Source organism: Centroberyx gerrardi, chromosome 15 (assembly GCF_048128805.1).
Source record: "Centroberyx gerrardi isolate f3 chromosome 15, fCenGer3.hap1.cur.20231027, whole genome shotgun sequence".
In the NCBI taxonomy this organism is placed as follows: Eukaryota; Metazoa; Chordata; class Actinopteri; order Beryciformes; family Berycidae; genus Centroberyx; species Centroberyx gerrardi.
In genome coordinates this window covers 15,523,053-15,548,961 of record NC_136011.1, presented here as the reverse complement: position 1 = coordinate 15,548,961, position 25,909 = coordinate 15,523,053, and the positions used below count along the sequence as shown (strand labels likewise).

Sequence of the window (25,909 nt, the reverse complement as noted above, 5' to 3'; positions counted from 1 at the left end):
CGCTAAAGAAAGAAAGAAAGAAAGAAAGAGGGGCAGGATAGAACAGCGCTCATGAAATCAAGTTTTCCATATAAAAAGTGAGAGAGAAATGGGGGAGACGGAAAAGAGGAAGCGAGAGAGGGGCGTCAGGAGTGGCTGGCAGGCAGAAATGCCTCAGATAGCTGCTCCCATAGACTTCCTCACATTCCTACAGACAACACAGCCTACCCACACAGAGACAGAGACACAGAAAAAAAGGGGGGCGAGCAAGAGAGGAGAGCAAAGTTTCTGAACGAAAACAGATGATTCACACCCTCCGGACTGCATTCCCCGAGACAAATTGTCAACAACAACAGTGGCAAGCATGTTAGAGTTGGAGAGAGACAAAAAGGCGTGACAAAGCTCGCGGCTTTGGATGTGGCTTTGGAAGCTCTGGAGACGAAAATGAAGCGTTTCCTACTCTCTCTTTTTTTTCTCGTTCTCGCTCTCTTTATTCCCTCTCCTCTCTGTCACCTCTCCTCCTGCTGCCCACGGCCGTTCGTTTCACCCCAGAAGACCCTCATTAGTCATCGGCGTACGTGCTTTTCTCTGCCAACATGCAAGATCAGGCTCTCTGTCTTTTTCCTAGCAAGCTTAATGGGAAATACTAAAGGCTGAAACTAGAAAGGGGAAAGCTAGAGCCTGGGCTAATGCTGATTTGCTCCTGAGCATCCAGCAGCTCCACATTTTTAGTGGTAGATTCAGATTGTGTGCTGCTGTGGCCAAGCACCAGCTCTGAAGAACAGTTACAGAGATAGACTTGGCCCACCACTGCTATCTCATGTCATCTAATCCGGCCACCAAGGGGGATGACTTAAGATCCAGCTTAGGGAGACATTACAGCGGGGGGAGAGAGAGAGAGAGATGGGGTTGAGAAACGAGAGCTGGAGGAGGAGTGTATCGATTAGCCGTTTCACTCCAGGGAGGATCAAACGCTGTACATAATGAGGTCGTTCTCCCCCGGGTCCCGGTTGAGAAGAGATGCTTTTCTCCGAGGTGCACATTGTTGGGTAAAGGTTAAAGAGATGAGTAAAGCAATAGACTCAGCCAAAGCTCTGATGAGTTCAAACCTGGAGTAACCACACATTTTGTTGCACTGGAAGTCATGTTTGCTGCAGCAATGCGTCCCTAATGTCTAAATGATCAGATCAGTGTTTTTATGAGAACACCACAATCGTTTACAGAGGCAAGAGTCATGTAGCCTTCCCTCTGGTGGCCAGTGTGGGAACTACACCGAGCTCGACCCGAGTTTCATGCCCTTTGGTCAGAAGTGAGGTACATACTAACAGGACTGGGCTTCAATATATGCAGCAGATAGATAGATTTATCAGAACAGCATGGGCAAACACAATCCCCGCTCTGTTGTTCTTAACCTATAAGATGAATGGCCCTCATTAATCATGGCCATTTGTCTCCAGTTGTAAGTCTAGAGGTCAGTGATTAAACCGTGTTCTCTGTAACCTAGCCAACTCTGTGTCCTCTCTCTCTCTCTCTCTCTCCTATTCTGTCTCTCTCAGAGGATCAGAGGGAGAGTTTCATTTCGCCACTGCTTTGCGCTGCTTTTCATGGCTCTGATGTTGTCTGCCACCAAATCCCCACTGAATAAAAGTCAGAAATTGAAGCAGCAAATCATGTTTTATGTATGTGTGCTTACACAATGAAAGCAGGGTGGAAAGTGGGCCAAGCATCACACAGGGCATATTATGGCAACAAAGCAGCTTTCCCTTTCTTAGAGAAATGACAGCGGCAGCCGCCTAAGTGCCGGGCATTGAGCAGAATGTGAGTGTTCGGCTAATGACTGAGAAAGCAGAAAGAGCGATACATAGAAATTGCATTACCTGACTACTCTATTCTTGGCTGTAATAGTCCCACTGGTTCTACTCCGGTGTAGAAATTGTGTTGTTGACTTGTCGGCTACGTTATTCAATAGACATGTCTTGTGTGTGTGTGTGTGTGCCTGTGTCTATCATTCTTTCAGGACTGAGCTGAAAACTTCTGTCTCTGGCTGATAAGAGAGTTATGCAAGAGTCACCTTCACACTGATTTGGTCACATCTGTTTCGTGTTTTTTTTTTTTTGGGGGGGGGAGAGGGGTTTGTAGTTGTTTTTTTTAAGGGGGTTGAAGATGACGACGGGCACAGCTACTTTCTCCTTCACCCAACGTTAGGGCTGGGCGATATATTGTATAATATCGATATTGTGATATGAGACTAGATATCGTCTGGGATTTTGGTTATTGTTATACTGTGAAATAACTTAAATGTTACTTCTTCCTGGTCTTAAAGGAAGAAGTAACATTTAACTTATTGAACTTATTAGCCTGTTCTGGCTGAGTAAAATGAACAATGATGGCTTTACCTTTACCTGCTCATCATATCCACATTACATATTACTGATTACATATTACTGATTACTGATGATCATTACTAATTTTCAAAATTTTCTCATCCCCAAAATACCGTCCCATTATTGATATTGCTGTATTTGGTCTAAAATATTGATATTGATTGATATTGATAGTGATATTTGATTTTGTCAATATCGCCCAGCCCCACCCTCTGTCACCTGCCTTTACTCCTCCCTCATCTATACAGCATAGCTCTCTGAAATAAAGAGATAGGGACCAGGACAGAAAATCCAAATGGCTTTAGAGGCACTGTGGTTAAAGAAGTGAACCAGCAACTTTCTCGTCCCAAGTCAGCCAGGCAAGCGGGCAGACGCTGTAGCTTTCTAATACCCTCAGTTGAAGTTAATACCATGCTACCCTGTGGGAGTGAAACCCCGAATCATGGTGTCATCGCACTCAAATAAAGTGTGGTCCCTGTGGTGAGGACATATGCTGCTATAGCAATATAATCTATCTAGCAGTAATCTAACGGATTAATAATCTCTATGTAATCTGGGCCCGTGGGTTCACGTCAGCACAGCGCGCAGGGTGAAATGTCATCTCCTGATTAGAGATAGTGGATACAAGGGAGGTTCCGTGTGTGTGTGTGTGTGTGTGTGTGTGTGTGTGTGTGTGTGTGTGTGTGTGCGTGCATGTGCTCTAAGCCCTCTGGAGATCATGGCAGCGTCACAGGTCATGTGTTTTGGCCTCGCCGTGTGTTTTATGAAAATTAAAAACTGTAAAGCTGTCCAAAGAAGGCCTGGGTCAGGGAATGTGTGTGTGTGTGTGTGTGTGTGTGTGTGTGTTTCCATCCGCCCGTGTGCATGTGCATTGCCCATATTTGCAGATCCTATTTCTACTCTCTCTGTTTCTTTGCTCCTTGCTCTCTCCTTTCTCTCTCCCACACTTTCCTTCCCTTTCATCTCTCATCCGTCAAGTTTATGCGATGCTAAGTGAAGGGGAATTGCTTTAAAGGGGAGGGGCATCTGAACAAACTTAACCCCCACCCCTCCATTTCACCTCCTCCACCCCACCCACCCCCCTCCACCCCCACCCCCTGTGTCCCTCAGGACCAGGACAGGCCTTGACCATCTGTCCTCCTGGGGACTCCCTGTCAGGACGGGCCAGTGTCTCCACTCCCCCCGCCCCTCTCCCTGCTTCATGCTCGGCTGCAGATGATTGAACTAGATACTATAGCTCGCTCGTATTCACTGTAAAAACTACAAGGCATTCAGAGAGCTCCAATCTCCGCCAACGCTGAACAGTTCTCCAACTTGCTGTTACGCCCAAATACCTTATATTCCTATAAATTTTAATTTAAGTTGATGTCTTGACCCTGCAAACATCCCCTTAGGATTTGAAATCAAATCGAATCGAACAAAAACGATAATCGTCTAATGGCAGAAATTCCAGATCCGGATCACCACCAAAATCGAATCAATTGCTCCTTGGCTCAAGACATGTCTGTCCACTAAATTTCATGGAAATCCGTTCATCCGTTTTTGAGATATCCTGCTGACAGACAGACAGAGAACTAACAGGGGTGAAAGCATAACCTCCTTGGCTGAGGTAATTGTAAGGAAATCCAAATGCCAGCCAATAATTGTGTTTTATGTGCTCATTAATCAGAATAAAATGCATTATGTTGATTTATTTGAAAAGGTTATGCTATTCTTTGAATTAAGTTAGCTTTTTTTAGCATCACTTTCTCAGTGTTGGGGTTGGTGCTGTGTGGTGGAGGGAGGGGAGAGCTCTCTGCTGTTCGCTGCTTTTGTCTGTCTATCTCTACGATGGATGGGAATACAATGCACTCTGATGTCTCCCTGCCATAAGAAACTAGGGTAAAGTCATTAAAATTTACACGATTCCATTCATGTGGAAGCCATATGATGTTTTCATCCATTGTTGATCAAAGTTTGACCCGGAGTTGATTTGCTGTGCAGCCAAAACCGAACATCAAACTCTGGCTGACACGATTTTTCCTGACAATATTTTTGTAAGAAAGAAGACCTGTCAGCGTGGATGTCCATATTCCTCGACTCGGTTTGTAGCAATAGGAGACGGGCTGCTGTGTAAAGAGCCTCGTCAGCATCTTCGGCTGGTTCCAGAAAGCAGCTTTCAGGCCCTGGGCAGCGCGCGCCGGGCAGCCGGGCGATGTGGCAGAACTGACCCCTACACCAAGACTCAGGGGCCAGAATCAATAGCCGTATCGCATCACTTATCAGACTGTAACGAGCTGATTGATTACCTCACCGACTGTTTGTATAGGGCTCAGAGACCAGGGAGGCTGTGGGGGGGAAGGAAAGAGACGGAAGGAGCGAGATTGGAAGATAAGAAAGCATGAATGAAAAAGGGAGGGTGGAATAGCTTTAAGTGAATACGTGGTTTTTCCAGTTTACGAAAGAAAGAAAGAAAGAAAGAAAGAAAGAAAGCAGTAGCGATGCAGATATAGGGTTTCTCCACTCTGCCTCCTTTACCTCCTTTTCTTCTATAATTCCTCCTTTCTTTCCCCTCTCTTCTCCCTACTTTTATGGAGTGGCTGTTGTTCCTCCACACTTGGGAAACCTAGACTGGAAGCAGCAAAGCACCACACATTCACTTTTGTGCACACACAAACACACAATCACACACTTGCATATATACATTGAAGCAGCAGGTGACACTTGGGCCACAGATAAAGTAAAATATAGAAGAAATAAACAAACGGTGAGCAGTGAAATCCCTTTCAGATGCATCTGAGGCATTGGTGAGCATGTGTGAAATTAAAATGATTGTCATCAGTTTATTTGCTATATGGAACCTCTAAGACAAGGTTTCTGTCTCTCGGTCTATGTATTTGTGTGTGTGTGTGTGTGTGTGTGTGGATGCCTGAAAGTGATTTTCATGCTTTCTTGAGTTATTTGAGTATGCGCCCAGATGGGGGCAGTATGGCCCTCCAGAGTCATCACTATTACTGTACACTAGGAAATAATGCCAATGACCTGAAGGTTCAATAATATGTATTGTGCATGCTGCAAACCTGCCTCTGTTTCTAAATTGACAGGTTAACATTAACCCTCTGATCTTACTCTGTGTGTCTCCAGGCCAGGGGCGCAGCAGAGGAGACGAGGCCCAGAGCAGAGTGAGGTCCTGGGGATGAGAGGTCTCTGCCCCCTCCCTGTCTCCCCCAGACCTCCAGAGGGAGAACGCTGGGCAGCACTCTGAGGTAAGGAACCAGACGAGAAAGGCGGAAAAAAACAAAACCTCTGCAGACAAAAACCTTCTCTGACGACGTTGACCTTCAATATTTGCTGACTCAAGCCTTCCCCCTCCTCCTACCTCTCTTGTTCTCTCTCTCCCTCTCTCTGGCTCCCTCCCTCTCGGCATCGCTCTCTTTCTTTCCTGTGTTTTGGGGAGGCTGGGACATTGATCAATGGTCTGACTTGTCGTAGGCTTAGAGTTTAGAGTTTGGAGTAACCCACTGTGGTCACTTTGCCACACACACACACAGACATGGACACACATATGGAAATAGGGGTCTTGGCCCCCCGTCTTTGAAGTGTCCGGTTAGGGATTGGGTTTGGAGATGGATGGCAGTAGTGTGTGACAGCGGAGGAGGAGAGGGGGAGGAGAGGAGGAGATGAGGGGTCAAGGGTCAGGAATCCACGGCCGGCCCTGTGTCTTTCCATACGGCAGGGGGTGACAGCAACACTTCAGAGAAGTCGGAGAAGGTGTTTGTTTGTTTACTTCTGCCACAAATCTAATTTTCTCTCACAGCAAATACAATTTTCTCTGCACTCCCTCTTTCACAAACCTCAACAATAATAGTGTTACCTGTTTCAAAATGACTTATGTCAGCCTGCGATGGATAGCTACAACCCAAGTTTGTAGTTTTGTTTTGTTTTGGGGTTTTTTTCAGCCATTACCAGCCATACAAAACTGATTTCAAATGCTTCCATCTTACCCGATCTATCAGCTCACGGCTTCATCCTAAGGAGCAGATGAGTGAGTGTATGTGAGATATGTGGGGTGATAATAATGTGTGGTCGACACAACAGCAGCTGTCTTCCTCCTTCCATCTTCTCCATTACAGATCTGGTGTCTCCTGGTCTGCTCTCCTTCTTGCCCCCAGAGCAGCTCAGCATAGCCCGGCCCAGCTGTCCCCTTCCCTCAATAACTGTCCCACAACACAACACACAGCCTGCAGCGGCAAGGTCACTTTCAAAATACAGCAAAATCCTATACAGGAGACTCAATATGTGCAGAAAATTCTAGTACCTGGATTACTTACTTTTGGATAATTTGTCATCCAAAATCCATAAAATTTGAAGCTGAACAATGTAAGGCTGTTATTTGAATAGTTTTAGTAAAGTCATCTAAAATCATAACGAACAATTTCAAGATCTGTAATATTTTGTTTGAATTCATATGTATTGCCTCTAAATCTCTCTAAATGCCTTTTTAACCGTTCACATTTTTCTAAAGCAACTCTGTTATTCTAATCTAAAAGTATTCCATCATTCTTTTCTAGTGTGACTGTTTTTTTTCTAGTAAGTATAGTGGATTACAGTTGCCATTTTTGTGATGAAATTTTTGTAATCAGGTTAAATGTATTCCATTACTCCCCGGTCCAATCCACAGCTTTTAACTTTTCATTATTCTGCGGTCAGCAGGCCATCGGGTGAGCGTCACTCAGTTACCTGTTAGTTCATGTTGTTTAGTCCTGCAAGGGTGGCAAGGGGATGGAGGAGAGGAAAGTAGTAAATAGTCCTTGTTATTTTGTGTGTGTGGCCATGCACACACCTGCGAGTATATTTCTGCTTTACACCAGTCCATGAAAGTGTTTTATATCGGCGATGTGCAGCATGCTTCATCCCTCTAATAAATCCTGTAATAGAGGAGTCTAGTCTCTTCTTCTTCTCTGTCTCCTCTTCTCTTCCTCAAATCCTTTACCTTCATAGCCGGTTTCTTTCTCTTTGCTGACTCACAAGTTATGGTTCAACATGTTATGCTGTGTTGTTTGTCTGTGCGTACACGTGTGTGTTTTTGCGTAGAGCTCTACAGATACGCTGTTTGTTTCCAGTAGACTAATCTTCCAAGAGTCCACAGGAAACATTAAAAGTTCACAATAATGGAAAAAATAGCACACACAACAATAAGATACAGTACATCACAATACATATTGTTTGTAGGGTATTATTACCTGTTTGGAGGCTGAAATGGAAACTCTTTGATACTCATACACACACATACACACACATACCCACACAGTCTCACACACACACACCAAGGGTTCAAAAGCATTCTGGCGTGTATTTTTAGCATGGAGAGGTGGACCGTGTTAATGGCAGGAAAGTGCCAAGTCAGAGAGTTGAAGTGAACTCTTTTCTCACCTGTACCTCACTGTGGGACTCCGGACACCATTAAGAGAGACAGGAAGAGATATCGCTTGAGAGGCAAAGAAAGAGAGAGGGAGAGACAGAAAGAGAGAGACAAAAGGTATATTATAAAACAGTCTGTCTATATGAAAGATAAAAGCTGTGCGTGTGTGTGTTTCTGGGAGTGTTTTGTGGGTGTGTGCTTGGATGAGTGTGTGTGCTGTGCATGTGCAGGTAGGATACTTAGTGTGAGTACAAAGATGTGCAGAAACTTGTTATGTAATTGTAACCCATCTGGGCTAATTGACCCGCCCCTCCTTTCCCTCCTCTCTCTATCTCTCTTTTTCTCTCTCTCTCCCTCTCTTGCTGGCTAGATGTAGTCGATCTGTTTGATAATTACAGCTGAGTGTAACAGCACTGTTATTTAGCCATGGGACACATGCTGCTGACTGGGTAGAGGAGGTGTTCCCCCGATGCCCGCGGCCCTTCTGCTTTCACACACACCAACCAAACAGAAAAATAACGGAGAGAAAAATTCCCAAAATTGTCCAGCAGACCCAGGATTCTTCCATTTGTGATTTCCTTCAGAGAATGTGTGTAAAACAGAGGGGGAGGGATAAAGCACAAGCAAAGAGAAAGTGGGAGGAGAGAGAGAGGCAGAGGAGAGCTGTGTGTGTGTGTGTGTGTGTGTGTGTGTGTGTGTGTGTGTGTGTGTGTGTGTGTGTGTGTGTGTGTGTGTGTGTGTGTGTGTGTGTGTGTGTGTGTGTGTGCACGCGCTAAAAGAGGGAAACTAGAGGCAGAGGGGCTGGCAGACAAAGTGAGAGAGGGGAGGGAGGAGGGGAGCGAGAGAGGAGGAGGAGGGGGAGGCGGTGCTAAGGCAGACAGCAGGGAAGGAAAGCTGAGAAGAGGAACAGTGGAGTGAAGTGAGAAGAGAGAGAGAGAGGAGGAGGAGAACAGGAAAGGAAAGGGGGCTTCCATTCTTAAGTCCTCGTGTCGGGCTATGAAGTCCTGGAGTGGTGCAGAGGCAGAGACAGGAAGCTGGACTGTTGTAGAGAACAGATAGACGGCGAGAAAGAAAGGGAGAGAGAGAGAGAGAGAGAGACAGGAGGAATCTGAGCCAACGGACAGACAAGAGACTGGAGTGATTTTTTTTTTTTCCAGGAGAGACGGGGACAAGCAGAGGCAGCGATGCAGGGCTCTCACTGGGGTGAGTGTGGAGTGAGTGAGAGAGAGAGAGTGTGTGTGCATGCATGCGTGTGTCCGTGCAAGTGTGTGTGTGAAAGAGTATGTGTTAAATATGAGTGTATGTGTGTCTTAAATATTCAAAATTCAGGCTCTCTTTACTCTGCTGTCTGTTCCAGTCTGGCCCTGTTTAGATGAATACAAAGTCGCCCATGGAAACTTGAGGCACTTGAGGCGGTGTGAAGCCGTTTGGAGGGTGTCACTTGCTGAAATGCCATTAATGGAAGGTGTGTTGCGGAAAGAGTTGCTTGTCAGGCCTATTCAAACAGAAACACAGGCTCTTGCAGGGTCGGAAACTACTTTAGGAATGTCAGTGAAGCCTGGGATTGTAATCCAAAATTAGCAGTGACTTCCAAAAGCCCAGCCAAACTGAACTCCAGTCCATTGATGACAGGGTTTCGTGACAATGTGTAAAACTAGATTTGTAGTCAGTTGACCCAGAGTTTGAAGGCAGCTGCATGATTCAGAATCAGTTGGCTGGTGTTGTTGTTAGCCTTAAGTCAGTTTTCTAATGTTGTTATGACTCTAACTCTCTTTAAATGAAGCTACAGTGACAGATTTAGCCCGGATGGAGACTTCTGGCCTGCAGGAAGGGGGGACCTCAGAGAGACACAGGCCTGGTAGTGGGGACTTGGTGAGGCGAGATGATGAGTTTTTGGTGGTGGGAGCCCAGGTTTTCTAATCTCCGCCCTGGGTAATCTGCTCATTACAGACTGTGGGGTATTGATTTGAAATTTCAGCCTCAGAAAAGCTGTTCCACCCTCTGGACAGTTGGCCCGGAGGGGGGGTGTTATTCAATCTGCCTGGTGTCTGCACACACACACACACACACACACACACACACACACACACAGAAAGAGAGAGAGAGAGAGAACATGAGGCAGCATATGTATTTCTCACACAGCCTACAATTAAGCTTTATCTTAGAAGTGTGACGCAGACAAAAAGGTATTTTTATCCCGAGGAGTGAGATTCAAACAGGATCTTTGTTTTTCTTTTGATGACAAAGCACTGTGGGAGCGCGCAGGCCGCTGTTGTTTCTCCCCTCTCTCTTCCCCGCGCGTGTAATTACAAGACTCCTCATGTGCCTTGGGCCGCATATTGTAGTTTCTCATCGAGTTCGTTATGGCCCGAGAGTGATGTGTCAGCAGATATGTTTAGAGACAGAGCGGTTAGAGGCCGCTCGTTCGCTGTAGCCAGCAAAGCTCAACTCCTCGCAGTAGCTGTCGGTTCGACCATGTCGTGTTGAGGTTTCATTTGAGTGTGCATGAAAGAGCGCACGCCGCGAGAAGACTGTAATTATGTAGGCTGGATCTGGGCCGTGATAGAAGGGCTGACGTTTCACTCCATAAACACAGCAGATGTAATGGACAGGTGTCGAGATGTAAACGTTGACGTAAAGTTTAACTGGAGGGGTGAAGAGAGAGGAGGGGGGGGAGGTGCAGAGATGTTGTGTTGGAGGGTGAAAGAGTGAGGTCGACAGAGAGAGAGAGAGAGAGCGAGGATGGGTTACCTCATCCACTTGGAACAAAACAAATGAGGTAAATGTGTGTCACATGCTGCAGGTTTCGTACGTAACCCTTTCCAATGGAGTTGACTCATGCTTCCCGTGTGTGTGTGAGTGTGTGTGCATGTGTCTAGGTGTGTGTGTGTGTGCATTGTGAGATTGTAAGGTGGCGGGGGTCTTTTGAACCTTAGTGCACCCATGGAGAGCAGTGAGACGGGGAGGGAGGGAGACTTTTTGTTGTCTGCTTCTCTCTCTTTCTCTCTCTCTCTCTCTCTCTCTCTCTCTCTCTCTCTCTCTCTCTCTCTCTCTCTCTCTTCTCAGCTTTTCCCTCCCCCTCTTCAGTATCCTCAGCTCCATTCTTTTCCAATGACCCCGTTGAGCTAAATCTCATGCCAGGTATTTATGTAAAGCCTCTAGTTGAAAAGTATGGTGGAACATAGAAGGACGGAGAGAGAGAGAGACAGAGAGAGAGACAGACGGAAACACAGGAAGACAGAGAGACAGGGAGAGATTAGAAGTTGGCCTGGCTTCTGTTCAGTGTGCTGAATGAGTGTTTTCCATGCCAGTCTGTCCCCCTCCATCTCTCTCCAGTTTATAGTGGCATGCATGCGGCATGGACAGTGTGTCTGCATACGTCTGCCTGCCCATGTGTGAGCGCGTGTGTGTGTGTGTGTGTGTGTGTGTGTGTGTGTGTTTGTGTATGCGCTTTGCCATGTCAGATATTTTCTAAGATGAGTTGAAGTGAATTATACATTGAGGCTGGCACAGTTAAACTGAGGCGTCACTGGTTATGTAATAGCTGCTGTGGAACTCATTTGCCTGGCTGTGTTTAAGAGCACTGGGTGTGTGCGGGTGGCATTGTGTGTGTGTGTGTGTGTGTGTGTTTCGCATTCTGCTCCAGCGTTGATCAATGATTAAATACTAAAGCTGTGCCTGTCAATTAGAATATTACACACCTTTGCTGAAATGCTAAAAACCTGAGCCATTTTAGATGCTGTGGCCTACTTCTCCTCAGTGAAGCCTGGGTTTATTTGGTAGTAACCCACTCTCCCAGTCACTGCCCCCCGTCCCCCACACACACCCCGCCCCCTTGCTGTGGGCGATGTTGTCAGTCAAAGTGTGGTTGCTTTCAGTGTGAGATAACAGGCCCTTTCTCTCTGCTCTGTCCTCTGTTAAACTGAAACAATGGCCCTCCTGACTGTCCACACAGCCGAAGCAGCGGGGGGGAGGAGGGGGGAGGAGGGGGGAGGAAGGGAAATTTCGGAGGGAAAACTTCACCCTTCTCTCCTCTTGACTCTTTCATGTTGCGTCCGTCCATCCTGGACAATGCCTGCTGAAACAATGAGAAGTCAGAGTGCTGTGCACCTGGGTTTTCCTAAAGATAACATTAGCTGCTGCTAAGGAATCATGGTGTTGTCAGTATGTAAACATTATGCGATAATCAAGTTTATAATTTTAAAAACACTCCTTATAAAATTCTCTTCTTTTTCTATTCACCACTAGACGAGTACAGAGTAATAGCTGACCCCTTTTGACGATTTATAGCTGATCAATTGCCAAAGATGTTGAAGTGGCTTCAGCAGGGTTAAGGCTGAGCCGGTCATTGATCCTGACAAACAGTAGTCAGCTGGCCAGGCTAATCCCTGTGTCTCTACCACCGGTATTCTTGGTATTTCCAGTGTCTGCCTGTCTGACCACTGACCGCCACTGGATAACTATTAGTGGCTGGAAAACCTCCTGGAAAATCCAACATTTGGAGCGGACCAGGAATGTCAGCCATCTTCCCTTTTCACATACCCCTGATTTCCTCCTCTGCCAGCTGACTGATTGTCTCCAGCTCTAATACGGTTAGGACTATGATGACATTTTGATGACAGTTTAACTATAATGTATACATATTGCAGTAGTACAGTGAGTGCATACAATACGGCTGAATCCAGTGTCAATCCTGACCTGGGCACAACTTAGTCAAGTCAGGTCAGATTTTGCCTGGACAAACTCCAGCACACACCATCTCAAATTCAGCAAACGTAGTTGGAGCAGTAGTGATGCGGCTGAGGCTGTCTGTGGAGAAACTAATAGGGCAACTCATCACAAGCTGAAGCCATACACAAGCATGTGATTGACAGCTTGTGTCCCCAGATGACCATAGTGTTTTCACAAGGCTGTGTTGCTACTTTCGTGTTATTGACGTCTCCTACTGCATCCCATTTCAATGGATTACCGCCTGCTCTCTCCCTCAACCCCCACAGGGACTTTGTGAGTTTCTGTGTGTGTGTGTGTGTGTGTGTGTGTGTGTGTGTGATAGATAGAGAGAGAGGGAGAGAGAGAGAGAGAGAGAGAGAGAGGGAGAAAGAGAGAGAATCGTAGCTCAGCTCTAGGCCTCGGTCACCCCACACTCCAGCAGCCTCTCACGTCGTAATGGAGGCCAGATGCTTTGAGATGCTAAAGAGCCAACCTGCCCTCTGTCAGACTATCACACACACACACACACACACACCTCACTCACTTATTCAATCACCCAATCGCCCACTCACTCACTCACTCACTGACTCATTTTCTTTCTTTATTTCGTTCTTTCGTTTGTTCTTTCTTTCTTTCTTTCTTTTCTTTTCTTTCTCATTTCTTTTTCCCACCCTTCCCCTCTCTCTCTCTCTCTCTCTCTCTCTCTCTCTCTCTCTCTCTCTCTATCTCATTTCACCCCGGGCATGAAAAATGTGGGCCTCTGCTGCCATGGCAACAGTTCCAAACAGAGGGAGAAGCTAAAGTCTGCAACAGCAACAAGTTGGTTGTAAAAGAATAGGAGAGAGAAAAAAAAAAGAGGGAAGACGTGGTGCCAATTACTGTTGTACAGGCTCACTTTAGAAACCTTATTTCTCTCTCTGTGTGTTTCACTGTAGAAAACCTGGTTTAATGAAGTCAGAAAGGAGCCTGGGCAGGAGAATTTGGGCACTTTTGTTCAGTGTTACAATGTCAACCATGTTACCTTGCCAAAGAGGACAATGTCTCTACTGGTTCTACTGAAAAGAGACTTGGCACCAGGCTATGGGTTAATGAGGACTGAGTACGTATGCATGTATACATGAATTCACAGCGGAGCAATGTCTCTCTCTCTCGCTCTCTCTCTCTCTGTCTCTCTTTCTCTTTCTCTCTCTCCCTCTCTCTCTCTCACACAAACACACACACACACACACATTCTCACTCTCTAGCGTGTGCTCTCTCTCTCTCTTTGTCTCTCTCTGTCTCTCTCTCTCCCTCCCTCCCTCCCTCTCTCTGTCTCTCTCTCTCCCTCCCTCTCTCTCTTTCTCTCTCTCCCTCTCTCTCTCTCTCACACAAACACACACACATTCTCACTCTCTAGCGCGTGCTCTCTCTCTCTCTCTCTCTGTCTCTCTCTCCCTCCCTCCCTCCCTCCCTCTCTCGCTCTCTCTCTCTCTCTCTCTCTCTTTCTCACACACACACACACACACACACAGACCGCTAGATCTCTTCAAGCCCAGCCATGTGGGGGTAGGTGACAAGAGAGGGACCAGTCAGACAGACAGTCATTGTGTTGGAATGGAGGCGCAATATAACCTCAGGTCTTTTGGCAAAACATTAAAGGAGCTCTCTCGTTTTACAATGGAGTCTGCTGACTTAGTTACAATACCATTTTCTTGCCTGTTTGAGGTTTTATTGTGGAGCTTCAGTGAGTAGATGCGTGACAAATGAAGGGGAGACCAAATTAGGTGTGGTTTGATTGCCTAGCTTAGGTATAATGCGTGTGTGTGTCAGCGTGAGCCAGTCTGTGAGGTTGTGTTTGTGCCTTGCCTGTACTTGTGGGGTTGTGCTTTTGTTAGCAGGCACCGGGGATTATTGTGCCTCGCCTAGCTTGTTGATTTTCACTCTATCTCTCTTTCTGTCTGTCTTTCTCACTCTCTCCATCCACTGGGATCACTGGCCTCAGGACTACTTGGGGCCACCCAGGCACTGTGTACGAAAGTGGAATGAAAGACTATCATCATTGTGATCAGCGTAATCATACTGGGGAGTGATCACCCAGCATCATAAGAAAGACCATACAATTGCTGTTTTTAATGAATACTTCCCTAGTTGGGAAAAATATGGTCTTTTTTTTATTATTGCTCTCATAGTGATACTTTTGCCCTCGTCCATATAGTGACTGCTGTGATCTGACAGATTTATTCTTTCCACCTGTTGCTCTCTTCTTCACACCGGCTTTGCCACTGGTTAGTCACGCTATGGTGTTTCAGCTACAAAAAGAGTAGATGGAAATCTATAGCTGCATAGACCAGTGAGCAGGGAGTTGTAGGAAGTTGTAGGGGGATGGAAAAGGGGAGGATGACAGGAGAGCATTGGAGCAATAATCCAGCACAGGAAGGAAGGAAGGGAGGGAGGAAAGGGATATAGGTGAAAATAAGTAAGGACTGGAAAGGTTAAGAGCAGAAGAGATGGGGAAGAAGGCACTATAGGTCATCGTTCCATTGCCATGATTTTAGGCAGGAACAGGTCCCGACCCCCTGTCGTTGAACAGGACAGAGGATGCTCCAGTCATTACCCAGATTTCACAATGGCTCCACAACTTCCCCTCCTTCAATTTGCCTGGTTTGTTTTCACAGGAATAGCTCACATCAATCAACACCTCTCCTCGAATGCAGCCTTAGCCAAAAGGCTACAGCGTAGATTTCAGCTGTCATCTCTTTGCTCCTTGCCCTTTTAGTGTTTAAAGATCTGAAAGAAGCAGACAGGGGAATAAAGACGACTGAAGAAAACTCCTCTAAGCTTGTTAGAAAAAACGACATGAGTAAAGTGTTCAGTGTTCGGCAGTAGAGGAGATGGCTCATCCAAAATGGGAAATTATGTCTCCCTTCACATTCAGTTTGATTTCCCCCTTCTGAGATCTTAAAGTGCTCAGACCGCAGTGTCTGTGCGCTCACCAAATAATGACCAAACTGGATTAGGTGCTTGGTTTTCCCAAGGACTGAGGACTCTACTGAGTGTCTGATTGGAATACCTGGTATTCCCCTCCACCACCACTGCCACCCAGCCGTCTTTTGTCTCCTCACCCCCTGACTCCCTCTTCTTTCTTTCTTCTTCTCCCCTTCCTCCCTCCGTCCTGAGCCCCACAGAGTCTCCGGAACAGCTTGGAGGTTGCGTGTGATTGCGAGGGGTGATCCGCTGCGGCGGAATAATGGGCTTCCTCTCCTGGGTAATGCCGGCGTTATTAACAGACTTATCATAACGGGATTATTTCCCCGTCACAGACCCCACTTCTGGATCTGGTTAGAGAGCTACCTGGGAACCTCTTTCTTCTGTCAGTCCCACTCTCACTCATCCTGGGCCAGTTGGTACCATGTGGAGGGTAAACTCTCAGCCGCTAGGTATGTTTCTGCTTCCTATAAGGAGCAGTGACTTTGAGGTCGTCTTTAAGCCTTTCAGCATCATCTAATAGTTTTATAGCGGCAGGATGCGCCACAAGTGCCCCTGGGTTGACCCCATGATAGCTGGCTGCAACAGTATTGGAGTCTATTTTTGGCCATCGAATCAAATGCCTTGCCTCATGAAAGACTTTATCAGAATGATTTCAGGCACTTGAGATGTTTTCTATTTTTAGGAATGATGGCTGGTTTTCCTCTGCCCGTCTTGTGCTGCTGACAGCAGGGGAGGATGCATGTAATGAGCAAGGTGGGGGAAGCGGGGGTGTGCATGGATGGAAGTATTTTCACTCTGTCAGAGGAATGCAGCCAAGAACGGGGAGGGGAAAGGTTGGTGGGGGCTCCAATAACTTTAAGAAATAACCAGCGAGTGAACATCAGAGGGAAATTAGCTTTCAGGATTTGTTGCCTGAGTAGCCAGAACAAAACCAGACCCCTGGAGGTCAGGGGGGTGAGAGGACAGAGTCAGACCAGCTCCCCTCCACTCCTACGGGGGTCACAGAGTTGGGGCTTCGGGGGTCACGGATGACAATCTCAGAGGGCCCTTAATTCTATTATCCCTGCCTGAGAGGTCCTTGTCACGGCTGGGAGTGAAGAAGAAGTGGGGGGGCGGCTGGATAAAAGGTGAAAGGAGGTTGTGAACCATGATTATTTTGGCATGGGAAGTGGTCAAACTTAAGCACATACCGCACATATCTTTATCTCCTTGACTCGTGTACACACAAATTCCCTCTTCTCGCTCTCAACTCCCTCTCGCTCCTTCTCACGTACACACATGCAAATACTCGCAGACAAAACAGAGTCATTGCAATTGGCAGGATTCTGCTGTGCCACCCTGTTCATTCATTACCTATTAATCATGAGACAACACTGCACCTCCTATATTTTTTCTCTCAATCCCCATCTACACCCTCGTTTCCCTCGTTATTTAAATGAGATTTTTCCTCATTGATGAATTTGGTTAAGTAAAGGTTAAATAATGAAAAACAATCCTCCCTCATCTACATGTCTCTCTATCACTCCCTCTCTCTTTCTTGGCATTCATTTCCAACACTCCTCATCACCAGACTGATTTCATTTGGCAGTGACATGTGTGCCCTCTTGGTGTTTATCTGGAGGGCTCGTAGATATGCTGTGTATGTGTGTATGTGTGTGTGTGTGTGTGCACATGCTTATGTGCGTGACTGTGTGGCTGTCCATGTGTGCACATGTCCACTTGTGTGTGTGTGTATGCGTGTCAGTGTGTATGATTGTTCGGCCTGGCAGACTGTGTGCAGTCATAGCTGGCTTGGATTATTCCACTTGGCCAGACGGATTTGAGCTTGGCACGGCAGGCTGAGTATATGTGTCCCCTCACTGTCCCCCAGGCAACTGACACACTGATAATACTATCTGGAAATGGAACACTTAATCTCCTGCCACTTATTGTGTTGTAGTAATAATACGTATCCATTTTGGACCTCCTAAAAATAGAGGCTCGATGAAGTGCGGCTATTATTTATTTCTTCGGGGAGGATCTGTATATTTTATTTGATTGGCATGTGAGGACTGTGATCATCCAGCGATGAGGTGAATAGTTTTCAAACCCCCTCAGAACTAAAACACAGATAAACACTCACTACACTGGATTGGATGGGGACATTCAGGAAAATCACTGAGCAGCTGCAGATCGTGATGATTGTGACTCATTCCCTCTCCCTCCGTCTGCGTTGTTCTCAGTCTCTCCTAAATGAAATGATATTCTGTCTCATGTGTACTAGATGTAGAAAAAAGCAAGAAACAGTTTGCATGCATGCAGCTCTCCAATAACGAGACCCAACACTTCCATTTTATATTGTATCTCTAACTACTGTCTTTCTGTCTCTCTCTTATCAGAGTGTGTGGTGTGTGTGACGCCGTCGGGGCGCCATGGCTCTGGTTCAGGCCCTGCCTGTGTCCGTGACTGACCACCCCAATTCCAGCCTCGACGTCCAGCAGTGCCGGCCGCTCTCATCCCACTCCCCCTCAGGCCCCTGCTCCGGCCCCTGTGGGCCCTGTGGCACCGGGACAGCCATGGGTTCTGTCAGCAGTCTCATATCAGGCCGGACGTACCAGGAGAGACACTGCCGGGCCGCCAGCGAGTTCACCGCCAAGCCCCGCCGCTCCACGCCGGCCACCAGCTGCTTCAGGCTCCAGGATAACACCCTCCGCAGCGGGAGCTCCCTGGAGCAGCTGCTGGTTATCAGCAACCAGACGCAGCCCCAGGTCCATGTTCTGCCTCCGCCGCTGCCCACCAAGAAGCAGCCCCGGCCAGGTAACTCTGCCGGGACGGGCGGGGGAGCTATTGGAACTGTTGCCGGCGCCGTAGGCGGTGGAACTAATGGGAACTTTGGGTATGTGAGCGATGAGGTGGTGGTGGGAGACTGGAACGACAACCTGGTGCTGGCAGCTGCAAGCCCCTGCAGCGACTCCGAGGACCAGAGGGACAACAGAACTCTGAACGGAAACATTGGAGGGCCTCCTCCCAAACTTATCCCAGTGTCCGGACAGCTAGAGAAGGTGAGTCCACTGGATGGGATGGTGCTATAGGTATGCAGAACAATGCTATTTTTTACCTAATATCAATATTTTGCACTTGATATACAGTATATTTTGGGATGCTGTGACATGACACATGCCTTTTCTTATGGTGTGGATTTTTTATCTGCTATCCATGGGATACATGGTCATGAAACAGTTGAGCCTACGTGTGTGTTTCTACAGCATGTGCTGACATGTTTTACGACAGATTGGCTCAGCTGTCTAATTGGCTATTTATTTCCATCGATCCAGAGGGAAGCTTAATCACTGGCCTGACAGGCTAAGATAGATCATTTGGCAGCCGCTCACCTTGCGGGCGGCCTCCTCATAATCAATGTCAGAGCTCACTTACATTCAGTGACATACTCAGTGAGCCCAGAGGAAGATCGTTCAGAAAAATGCTTACATAACATGTGAGTAGCTTTCGCTCTCTCTGCCTTTCTCTTGTCTCTTTCTCACATCCCCTCCCTCCACTCTGTTTCTCTTCCCTCTATTCAGATTTCCTCTGTCCTCTATCCTCTCCTTTCTCATTTTCTCTTCCCCCCCTCTCTATCTCTCTCTCTCTCTCTCTCTCTCTCTCTCTCTATCGCTATCTGAGATGGGAGGAAAATCATTAAGAAAACTGCTTAATGAAACCCATGAATATCAATTAAACCAAATTAAACTAATCAGACCCTGGGGGGTGACCTGCCAACTTATCACTGACCCTCCTCTAATGAGTTTCAACCAGCCGTCTCTAATTAGGACAGCTTAGCTCTTATCAATCACTAATGCCATTTTTTTTTTCATTTCTATGCTTTCAGAACATGGAGAAGGTGCTGATCCGTCCTACAGCGTTCAAACCTGTGGTTCCCAAGAATCGTCACTCTGTGCAGTACCTGTCTCCGCGGCCAGGGGGCAGCAGTCTTTCAGAGAGCCAGGGGAGCCTCAACCTCCTGCTGCCCCTCGGAGGATCCAACAGCACCAACAGCACTAACGTCAATGGAGGGAGCAGCAGTTCCAGCACTGAAGGGAAGCGCAACTCCTACAGCGGAGGTCGCAACGCTCGGAGCAGCCAGTCCTGCTCCATGTCAGATTCGGGCCGTAACTCCCTCTCCAGCCTCCCCACCCACAGCAGCACGGGCTACAGCCTGGCCCCCAGCGAGGGCTCCAGCTCCGGGTCTGGCTCCGGGGGCCTGGGGGGCCAGCTGGAGCCCGGGCCCGGCCTGGGCCGAACCACTACAGTGGCAAACGGGAGCCACGGTCACAGTAACTCGGACAGTGGACGTTCCTCGTCCAGCAAGAGCACGGGCTCGGGGTCGCTGAGCGGGCGCGGGCAGCCGCTGTCAGACAGCGGGTCCTGCGGGCACTCGCCACCGCCCGTGGAGGGCTACGAGGCGGTGGTGAGGGAGCTGGAGGAGAAGCTGAGGGAAAGAGACCTGGAGCTGCAGCAGCTCCGGGAGAATCTGGATGAAAACGAGGCTGCTATCTGCCAGGTGAGACGTAAAACAGACTTAACACAGCTGGTACACACAAATCACTTCTGTCCTGGCCTGCACTGACCAAAACAAAAGGGTTGCTACTATTTTCTCTACTTCAAAAGGTCAAATTATAGATAACTTGACATGATGTCAGTCCAGGTACAGCGCTAACCTCTGACCTCTCACCCCTGATCTTTGCTTTGAAAGGTTTATGAGGAGAAGCAGCGTCGCTGTGAGAGGGAGATGGAGGAGCTGAGGCAGAGCTGCTCCACTAAGATGAAGCAGGCCTCCCAGAAGGCCCAGAGGGCACAGCAGGTGCTGCAGCTGCAGGTATGCTAAGCATTTAAAAACATTTATACAGACAGAGATTTGGTATTTGGTAATGGTATGAAAACAAAACATTGTTCAGGAAAGGAATTTAATAACCTCCAAATTCCAAAATTCTACATCCATTTTGGGAGAAAAATATTACCTGAATTTCATCTTTAAAATATACAGGTTCCACTCTGTAAAAGTGTTATTATTCTGTCAACTACAGAATTAAGTTACTATCATTCAAAAAGTACTGCAATTTGATTTGACTTTGTGCTGTCTATCATTTTAAAAGAGTTGGTGTCACTTTTTTCACTATACTCAACTGTAAATGTGTGAACCATATATGTTTTCAAAGTAAAAGAAACAGTGATCCAAGTCCTATATATCTACATTACTATAGTATGTAAAGTAGTTATTGAACGTGTGTCTCTGTGTGTCCTCAGGTATTTCAGCTGCAGCAGGAGAAGAAGAAGCTGCAGGAGGACTTCTCCTCTCTGCTGCAGGACAGGGAGACGCTGGAGAGGAGGTGTGCCACCATCCAGAGGGAGCAGACCCAGCTGGGGCCGCGGCTGGAGGAGACCAAGTGGGAGGTGAGAGAGAGTCAGACACTGGAAAGGTGTTAGGTCAGAGGTGAGGCTTAGTAGGTTCGGTTTAAGCTCATAAGCCTTTAAGCTTGGAGGAATTTAAGGAGTTTAGCTTTAAGGAATGACCAGAGGTTGTTAGTTTGAGATCCTTAATACCACTCTGTGTTCAACAAGACACAATTTGTGCTTGTGTTTTCAATGTCTCCGTCTCTCCCTCTCCCCCGCTCCCTCTCCCTCTCTCTCTCTCTCTCTCTCCCTCCCTCTCCCCAGGTGTGTCAGAAGTCAGGAGAGATCTCCCTACTGAAGCAGCAGCTGAAGGAGATCCAGTCGGAGCTCAGTCAGAAGGCCGGAGACATTGTGGTGCTGAAGGCCCAGCTCCGGGAAGTCCGATCCGAGCTGCAGGCCAGCCAGGCTCGTTCCCAGGAGGCCCAGGTGGCCCTGCGGACCCGCTCTCTGGAGCTGGAAGTCTGCGAGAACGAGCTCCAGAGACGCAAGAGCGAAGCCGAGCTGCTCCGGGAGAAAGTGAGCCGCTTGGAGGAGGAGTCGGCCCGCCTGCGCGACACTCTGACCAATCACAGCGGGAATCAGTGCCCGGGCATCAAGGGCCAGTGTATGAGCCTGTCCCTCCAGCAGGGGAGATGCATGGCAGGAAGGGGCGGGCCCAGTCCCTCTGTGTACCGCGACGGGGAGGAGACTCGTCTGGCCTGGGGAGGGGAGAGCGACGAGGCCAAGGCACAGAGGCAGAATGCAGAGACAGTGCTGGGACTCAGGCAACAGGTACATTTATTTAAGCTCTTTCTGATGTGAGTGATGAAAATGAAAGAGTGTAGTTTCTAAGATTTCCTCTCTCCTGTTCTCAGGTGGAAAGGCTGAAGGCTGAGCTCATGTACGAGAGGCGGACGAGTGAGGAGCAGCTGTCAGGCTTCGAGGAGGAGAGGAGGGTGTGGCAAGAGGAGAAGGAAAAGGTAAGAAGGAGAGGAGGAGGGAGTCATTTCCACATCCAGCAACTCTGTTCAAAGTCATCAGGAATGGAATGGAAAAATATATATGTATATGTTTTGGGGGTTTTTTTCCCTCCAGGTAATCCGCTACCAGAAGCAGCTGCAGCAGAACTACATCCAGATGTACCGTCGGAACCGGGACCTGGAGCGAGTGATGAGGGAGCTGAGTCTGGAGCTGGAGAACAGGGACGTGGAGGACTACGAGGTCCACAGCGGCAGCAACGACATCCACTTTGAGGAAATCACCGCCACTGAGATCTAAAAACAGAGACACATACACACACACACACAAACAAACACACCTACATTATATGCGCACAGAAACATGGACACGCATACTCGTAAGTACACTACCAGCACTCACAAAGGACTCTGTCACCACTGAAGATGTAAACCAAACATTGAACTCCAGGCCAAATACTGCACTAATCCTCGACATGGCTTTACCTGGACCACTGAACAAGCACTCATCGCCGTAAAATGACTGCACACTGTCTAAAGGGAGATCTCCCAAAGGTGCACTCTTCCCTTTCGCTAAGAGAGATGTACTGTATCGAATACCATAAGGTGTCCCTTCAGCGCCCTTCACGGGTTTGATTATCCAACTACAAATGCCAGCACAAAGACTCATTTTCTTCAGTGGGACGTTATGGGACTCCAGAGAAAAGCATGTGTGGTTTTTTTCTCAGAACACGCTGAAATCAGGGTATCGAAGAAAAAAAAAACAGGAACTTCAAGCAAAAAATAGTATTACACGCACAGAGATCCGATCTAAACGAGGCCACACGTCTCTAGTTAGCACACGAGGCTGAACCCCCGGCCACCAGCACATAGTGAAGGCATCGTGACAGCAGCCTCATCTTCACCACTTCTGGCCACTAATGATGACCTCATCACCCCTCCATACTGTGCCCATCGGTAAGACTGATGACGACGACCACTGCACTAGTACCCCGACAAAGTGGTAAAGGGAAAACAACGCCAAAAAATACAACATCTACTGTTTGTTTGTATTCGTATGGTGTTCAGTGGCTCAGCAGTTCATGTCATATTTCAAAGGACAAGACATTTTTGTATTGTTTTACTCGTTTCGGAAGTCTTTCCTCAGCAGTGAGTATTTGAAAAGGAATGTAATGTGACTGTTGTCACTCCAGAGAAATGCAGTATATTGGTCACCACCGTGGAAGTATTATATTATCACCACCGGCACCGAAGTAATCTGTTCACCAAGGGGAAACCTGGGATTGTTTTTGCACAAATATCCTGCTCTATTCTGTTACGGGACACAACTGTTTTCCTTGTGAGGCGAATCGTCGGACTTCCAGAAACCAGTTTTGACGCTGGCTCTCTGGTTTGCTTACATGTCGACATTCTGTTCTGTTGTTTCCTGGACCGCCGAGGAGACAGAAACCAAACGTTCAAAGGAAATGCTTTATTTGAACGCTGCTCTAGACCACCAACAGTCTCACTATCGCGCTCTATCAATGTGTCAACCCATTCAGAAACTCTCAATGCAGAGAGCTCTCTTTTATATAAACATTTACATTTTACAAACATGTAGCACCAGGAAGCGCACCGTAGCATGGGAGATATCACCACAGTGCTGCTGATACTCCTCTCTCTCTGTTTTTCTCTGCCTTTCTCTTTCTGTCTCTTTCTGTCTCTTTCTCTCCTTCAACTTACACAACACAGTTTTTATAGCAGTGGAACGCACCTCAAATATAAAGATATCAACATTGAAGGGGCAACTGAGAGTGGCGCATATTCTTTGGTTCGGTCACGTGACATCGCTGAGAGATTTCAGCTGGTGTCGTTTGAACTGTAGGCATGCTTATTCAGAGTTTCCATTTACTTCCCCTCCATTCTCCTTCTTCCCATTAGAGGACTATTTATTTTGCTGTAGCCGGCCCAAAGCCAAATAATGCTTTCCGAGTCATCCTTGTCTCTCCCCCCCTAGACTGTAATCCTCACTGACTGATTTACAGGTAGTGAGAATGGCATGCCTGCATGTCTTTGTTATTTCAGATTCTAGGAGCGGCTGGTTCAGATGGTGTCGGGGTTCGAGGTGAGGGTGAGAAAACGGCACAAAGTCTAAATCAAAGCCAGTGGGAAGCATGTTAACAGTTGAAGCTGTGGACTGTTCTGTTTTCTAGCTGGAAACTTACAGTATATGCAGGGCTTTGTGTAACACTGAGCATGGTGGGTCTCTATGAAAAAGAAAAATGGGATGAGAACTATTGTCTTTTATTTTACAAAGAGTCTATATCAATGAATAATAGATAAATGGAAATCTATATAATGAAGATGATGTTGTATATTTTTTTATATATAGCACCTGAAGATATTTTGTTGTAGTACTGGTATCAGTGTGGGTTTAATATACAAAGTATAAAGACTTCTATATAACTATCACATACCAATATTTCAAATGATGGATCAGTTTTAAATGGAGGGGGACAGCGTAGAAGGAGTGCACCTAATACTGTAATGCATGAACGTTTGTTTACATTATATAGTCTGTGTGACACTAAAGTAGACTCTCTGATGACCAAACTTTTGCGGCTGATGAAACTGTTGGGAGCTTTTATTTTGGGCTCAGTTTTGAAGTAATCTGTTGTCTCTCCATTTCGAATGATCTTTCACTTGACTGTCAGTATCATAATATCACATCACCCCATATCATCATTATTGGGTTTTGTGTGTATCATTAGTTTATCATTGCATGAGACGGGTCATTTGAGTGTCTTCTTGATCAAGTTGAGGCCAGAACTGATGCAAACCAAGGCGTTGTTATATTTCCTATACTTGGAAATTCAATTGAATCCTTTCAGCAAAACTGATCAATATCTATAAGTCTCTTAAATCTCTTAATACTGAAACACTATATTGTTTCCCAAATTGGTATCAGACTCCCTATCAGATTTATTATGCATTTTGCATGGCGTTACCACATTCACTGTGGTTTGAGAGATTTAGTGGAACGATATTAAAACTCTGCACTGTGCATAAGTTAACTTAAAGCCAAGGAAAGTGTCTTTGAATGGAGCAAGTTGGATTTAGCCAGCCACATTCACTTTCAGCAAATATTATTAACCAGACCTAAACTGTTACTTAATCACCACAGATACAGCACAGGTTCAGATTAACAACAAGCACAGGTGTTGCGAACCAAACTGACCCCCTCACCGAAAGTACTGTGTGCATCCTGGACTTCCTTTTTCCCCCATATCTCACTTCTCTTCATCATCACATAACCGTTTTCCGTGTAAATATCTAAAACACTAAATAGTATAACAGAGTGACATTGTCTTTTATTCAGACAAAATATCTATTTCAAATGTAGCCACTGTGACTAGACCAAAGCAACGTAACACGTTTCTTTTTGTGACGTTTTTTTCCTCTTCCTTTGTGTGCATATTTTTATGTTTCCTTATGTTGTGTCTTCATTAATTCATAGAGTATGTAGTTTGTCCATGTATATTTTTATGTGTAAATTTCTTGTACAAATGACTGTGTTTTTAATTAAAGAACAAATTGTCACACCTTAAAGTGACTGTCGATTTCATTGCTTTTCTACACAGGCAAAACCAACCAGAAACTTAACAAGGGCGAGCAAAGTATATTGAGAGAGCATTTATTGTGGTTAATTGAAACATGTGAAGTACTTTGTGATAGATCTGAAGGCATGGATGCACTGTATTTCATCAACATTATAGTTAATTACATGTAAATTACAGTGGGAATTGAAACGTATTCCTTTGACCTTTACTAGCGTTTGTTCAAGCCAGTCTCGTGCAACATTTCATCAGTGTTCAGCCCAGTGGCCTTTTGTAAAAGTAAGGCACAGTGAATACTATATTCTAGTCACCTTTTTGTCCGGAGCTCCTCTGCCCTACTCTGGTTTAAACTGTGCCACTGGCCTCCATGTCCTGCATTTCTCATTGACATGTTTTTCCAACTCCTCCACATGTCTGCATAAGCTCAGTCCACAGCATGGTGTAATTAAGCCTCTAAAGTGGCGGATTGCTCCAGAGCACAAGCACTTC

The 25,909-nt window shown here is 46.6% G+C and overlaps 1 protein-coding gene across 2 annotated transcripts in view; it reads left to right on the top strand.

Annotated features, from left to right (window-relative positions):
* LOC139918736 (leucine zipper putative tumor suppressor 2 homolog) overlaps positions 1–25,406 on the top strand; it is a 40,457-nt gene extending 15,051 nt beyond the window's left edge. Inside the window, exons 2-9 of one of the 2 annotated variants that reach the window (XM_078288905.1) lie at positions 5,487–5,608; positions 17,820–18,482; positions 19,307–19,978; positions 20,171–20,293; positions 20,722–20,868; positions 21,133–21,639; positions 21,723–21,827; positions 21,943–25,406. In XM_078288905.1, coding sequence (XP_078145031.1) covers positions 17,853–18,482; positions 19,307–19,978; positions 20,171–20,293; positions 20,722–20,868; positions 21,133–21,639; positions 21,723–21,827; positions 21,943–22,125 — 2,367 coding nt within the window. In that variant the 5' untranslated portion in view covers positions 5,487–5,608; positions 17,820–17,852 and the 3' untranslated portion in view covers positions 22,126–25,406. Of the gene's footprint in view, positions 1–5,486; positions 5,609–8,689; positions 8,968–17,819; positions 18,483–19,306; positions 19,979–20,170; positions 20,294–20,721; positions 20,869–21,132; positions 21,640–21,722; positions 21,828–21,942 lie in introns of those variants that run through there. The other variant, XM_071908171.2, reaches the window with a different exon arrangement.
* The last annotated feature ends 503 nt before the right edge of the window (positions 25,407–25,909 follow it).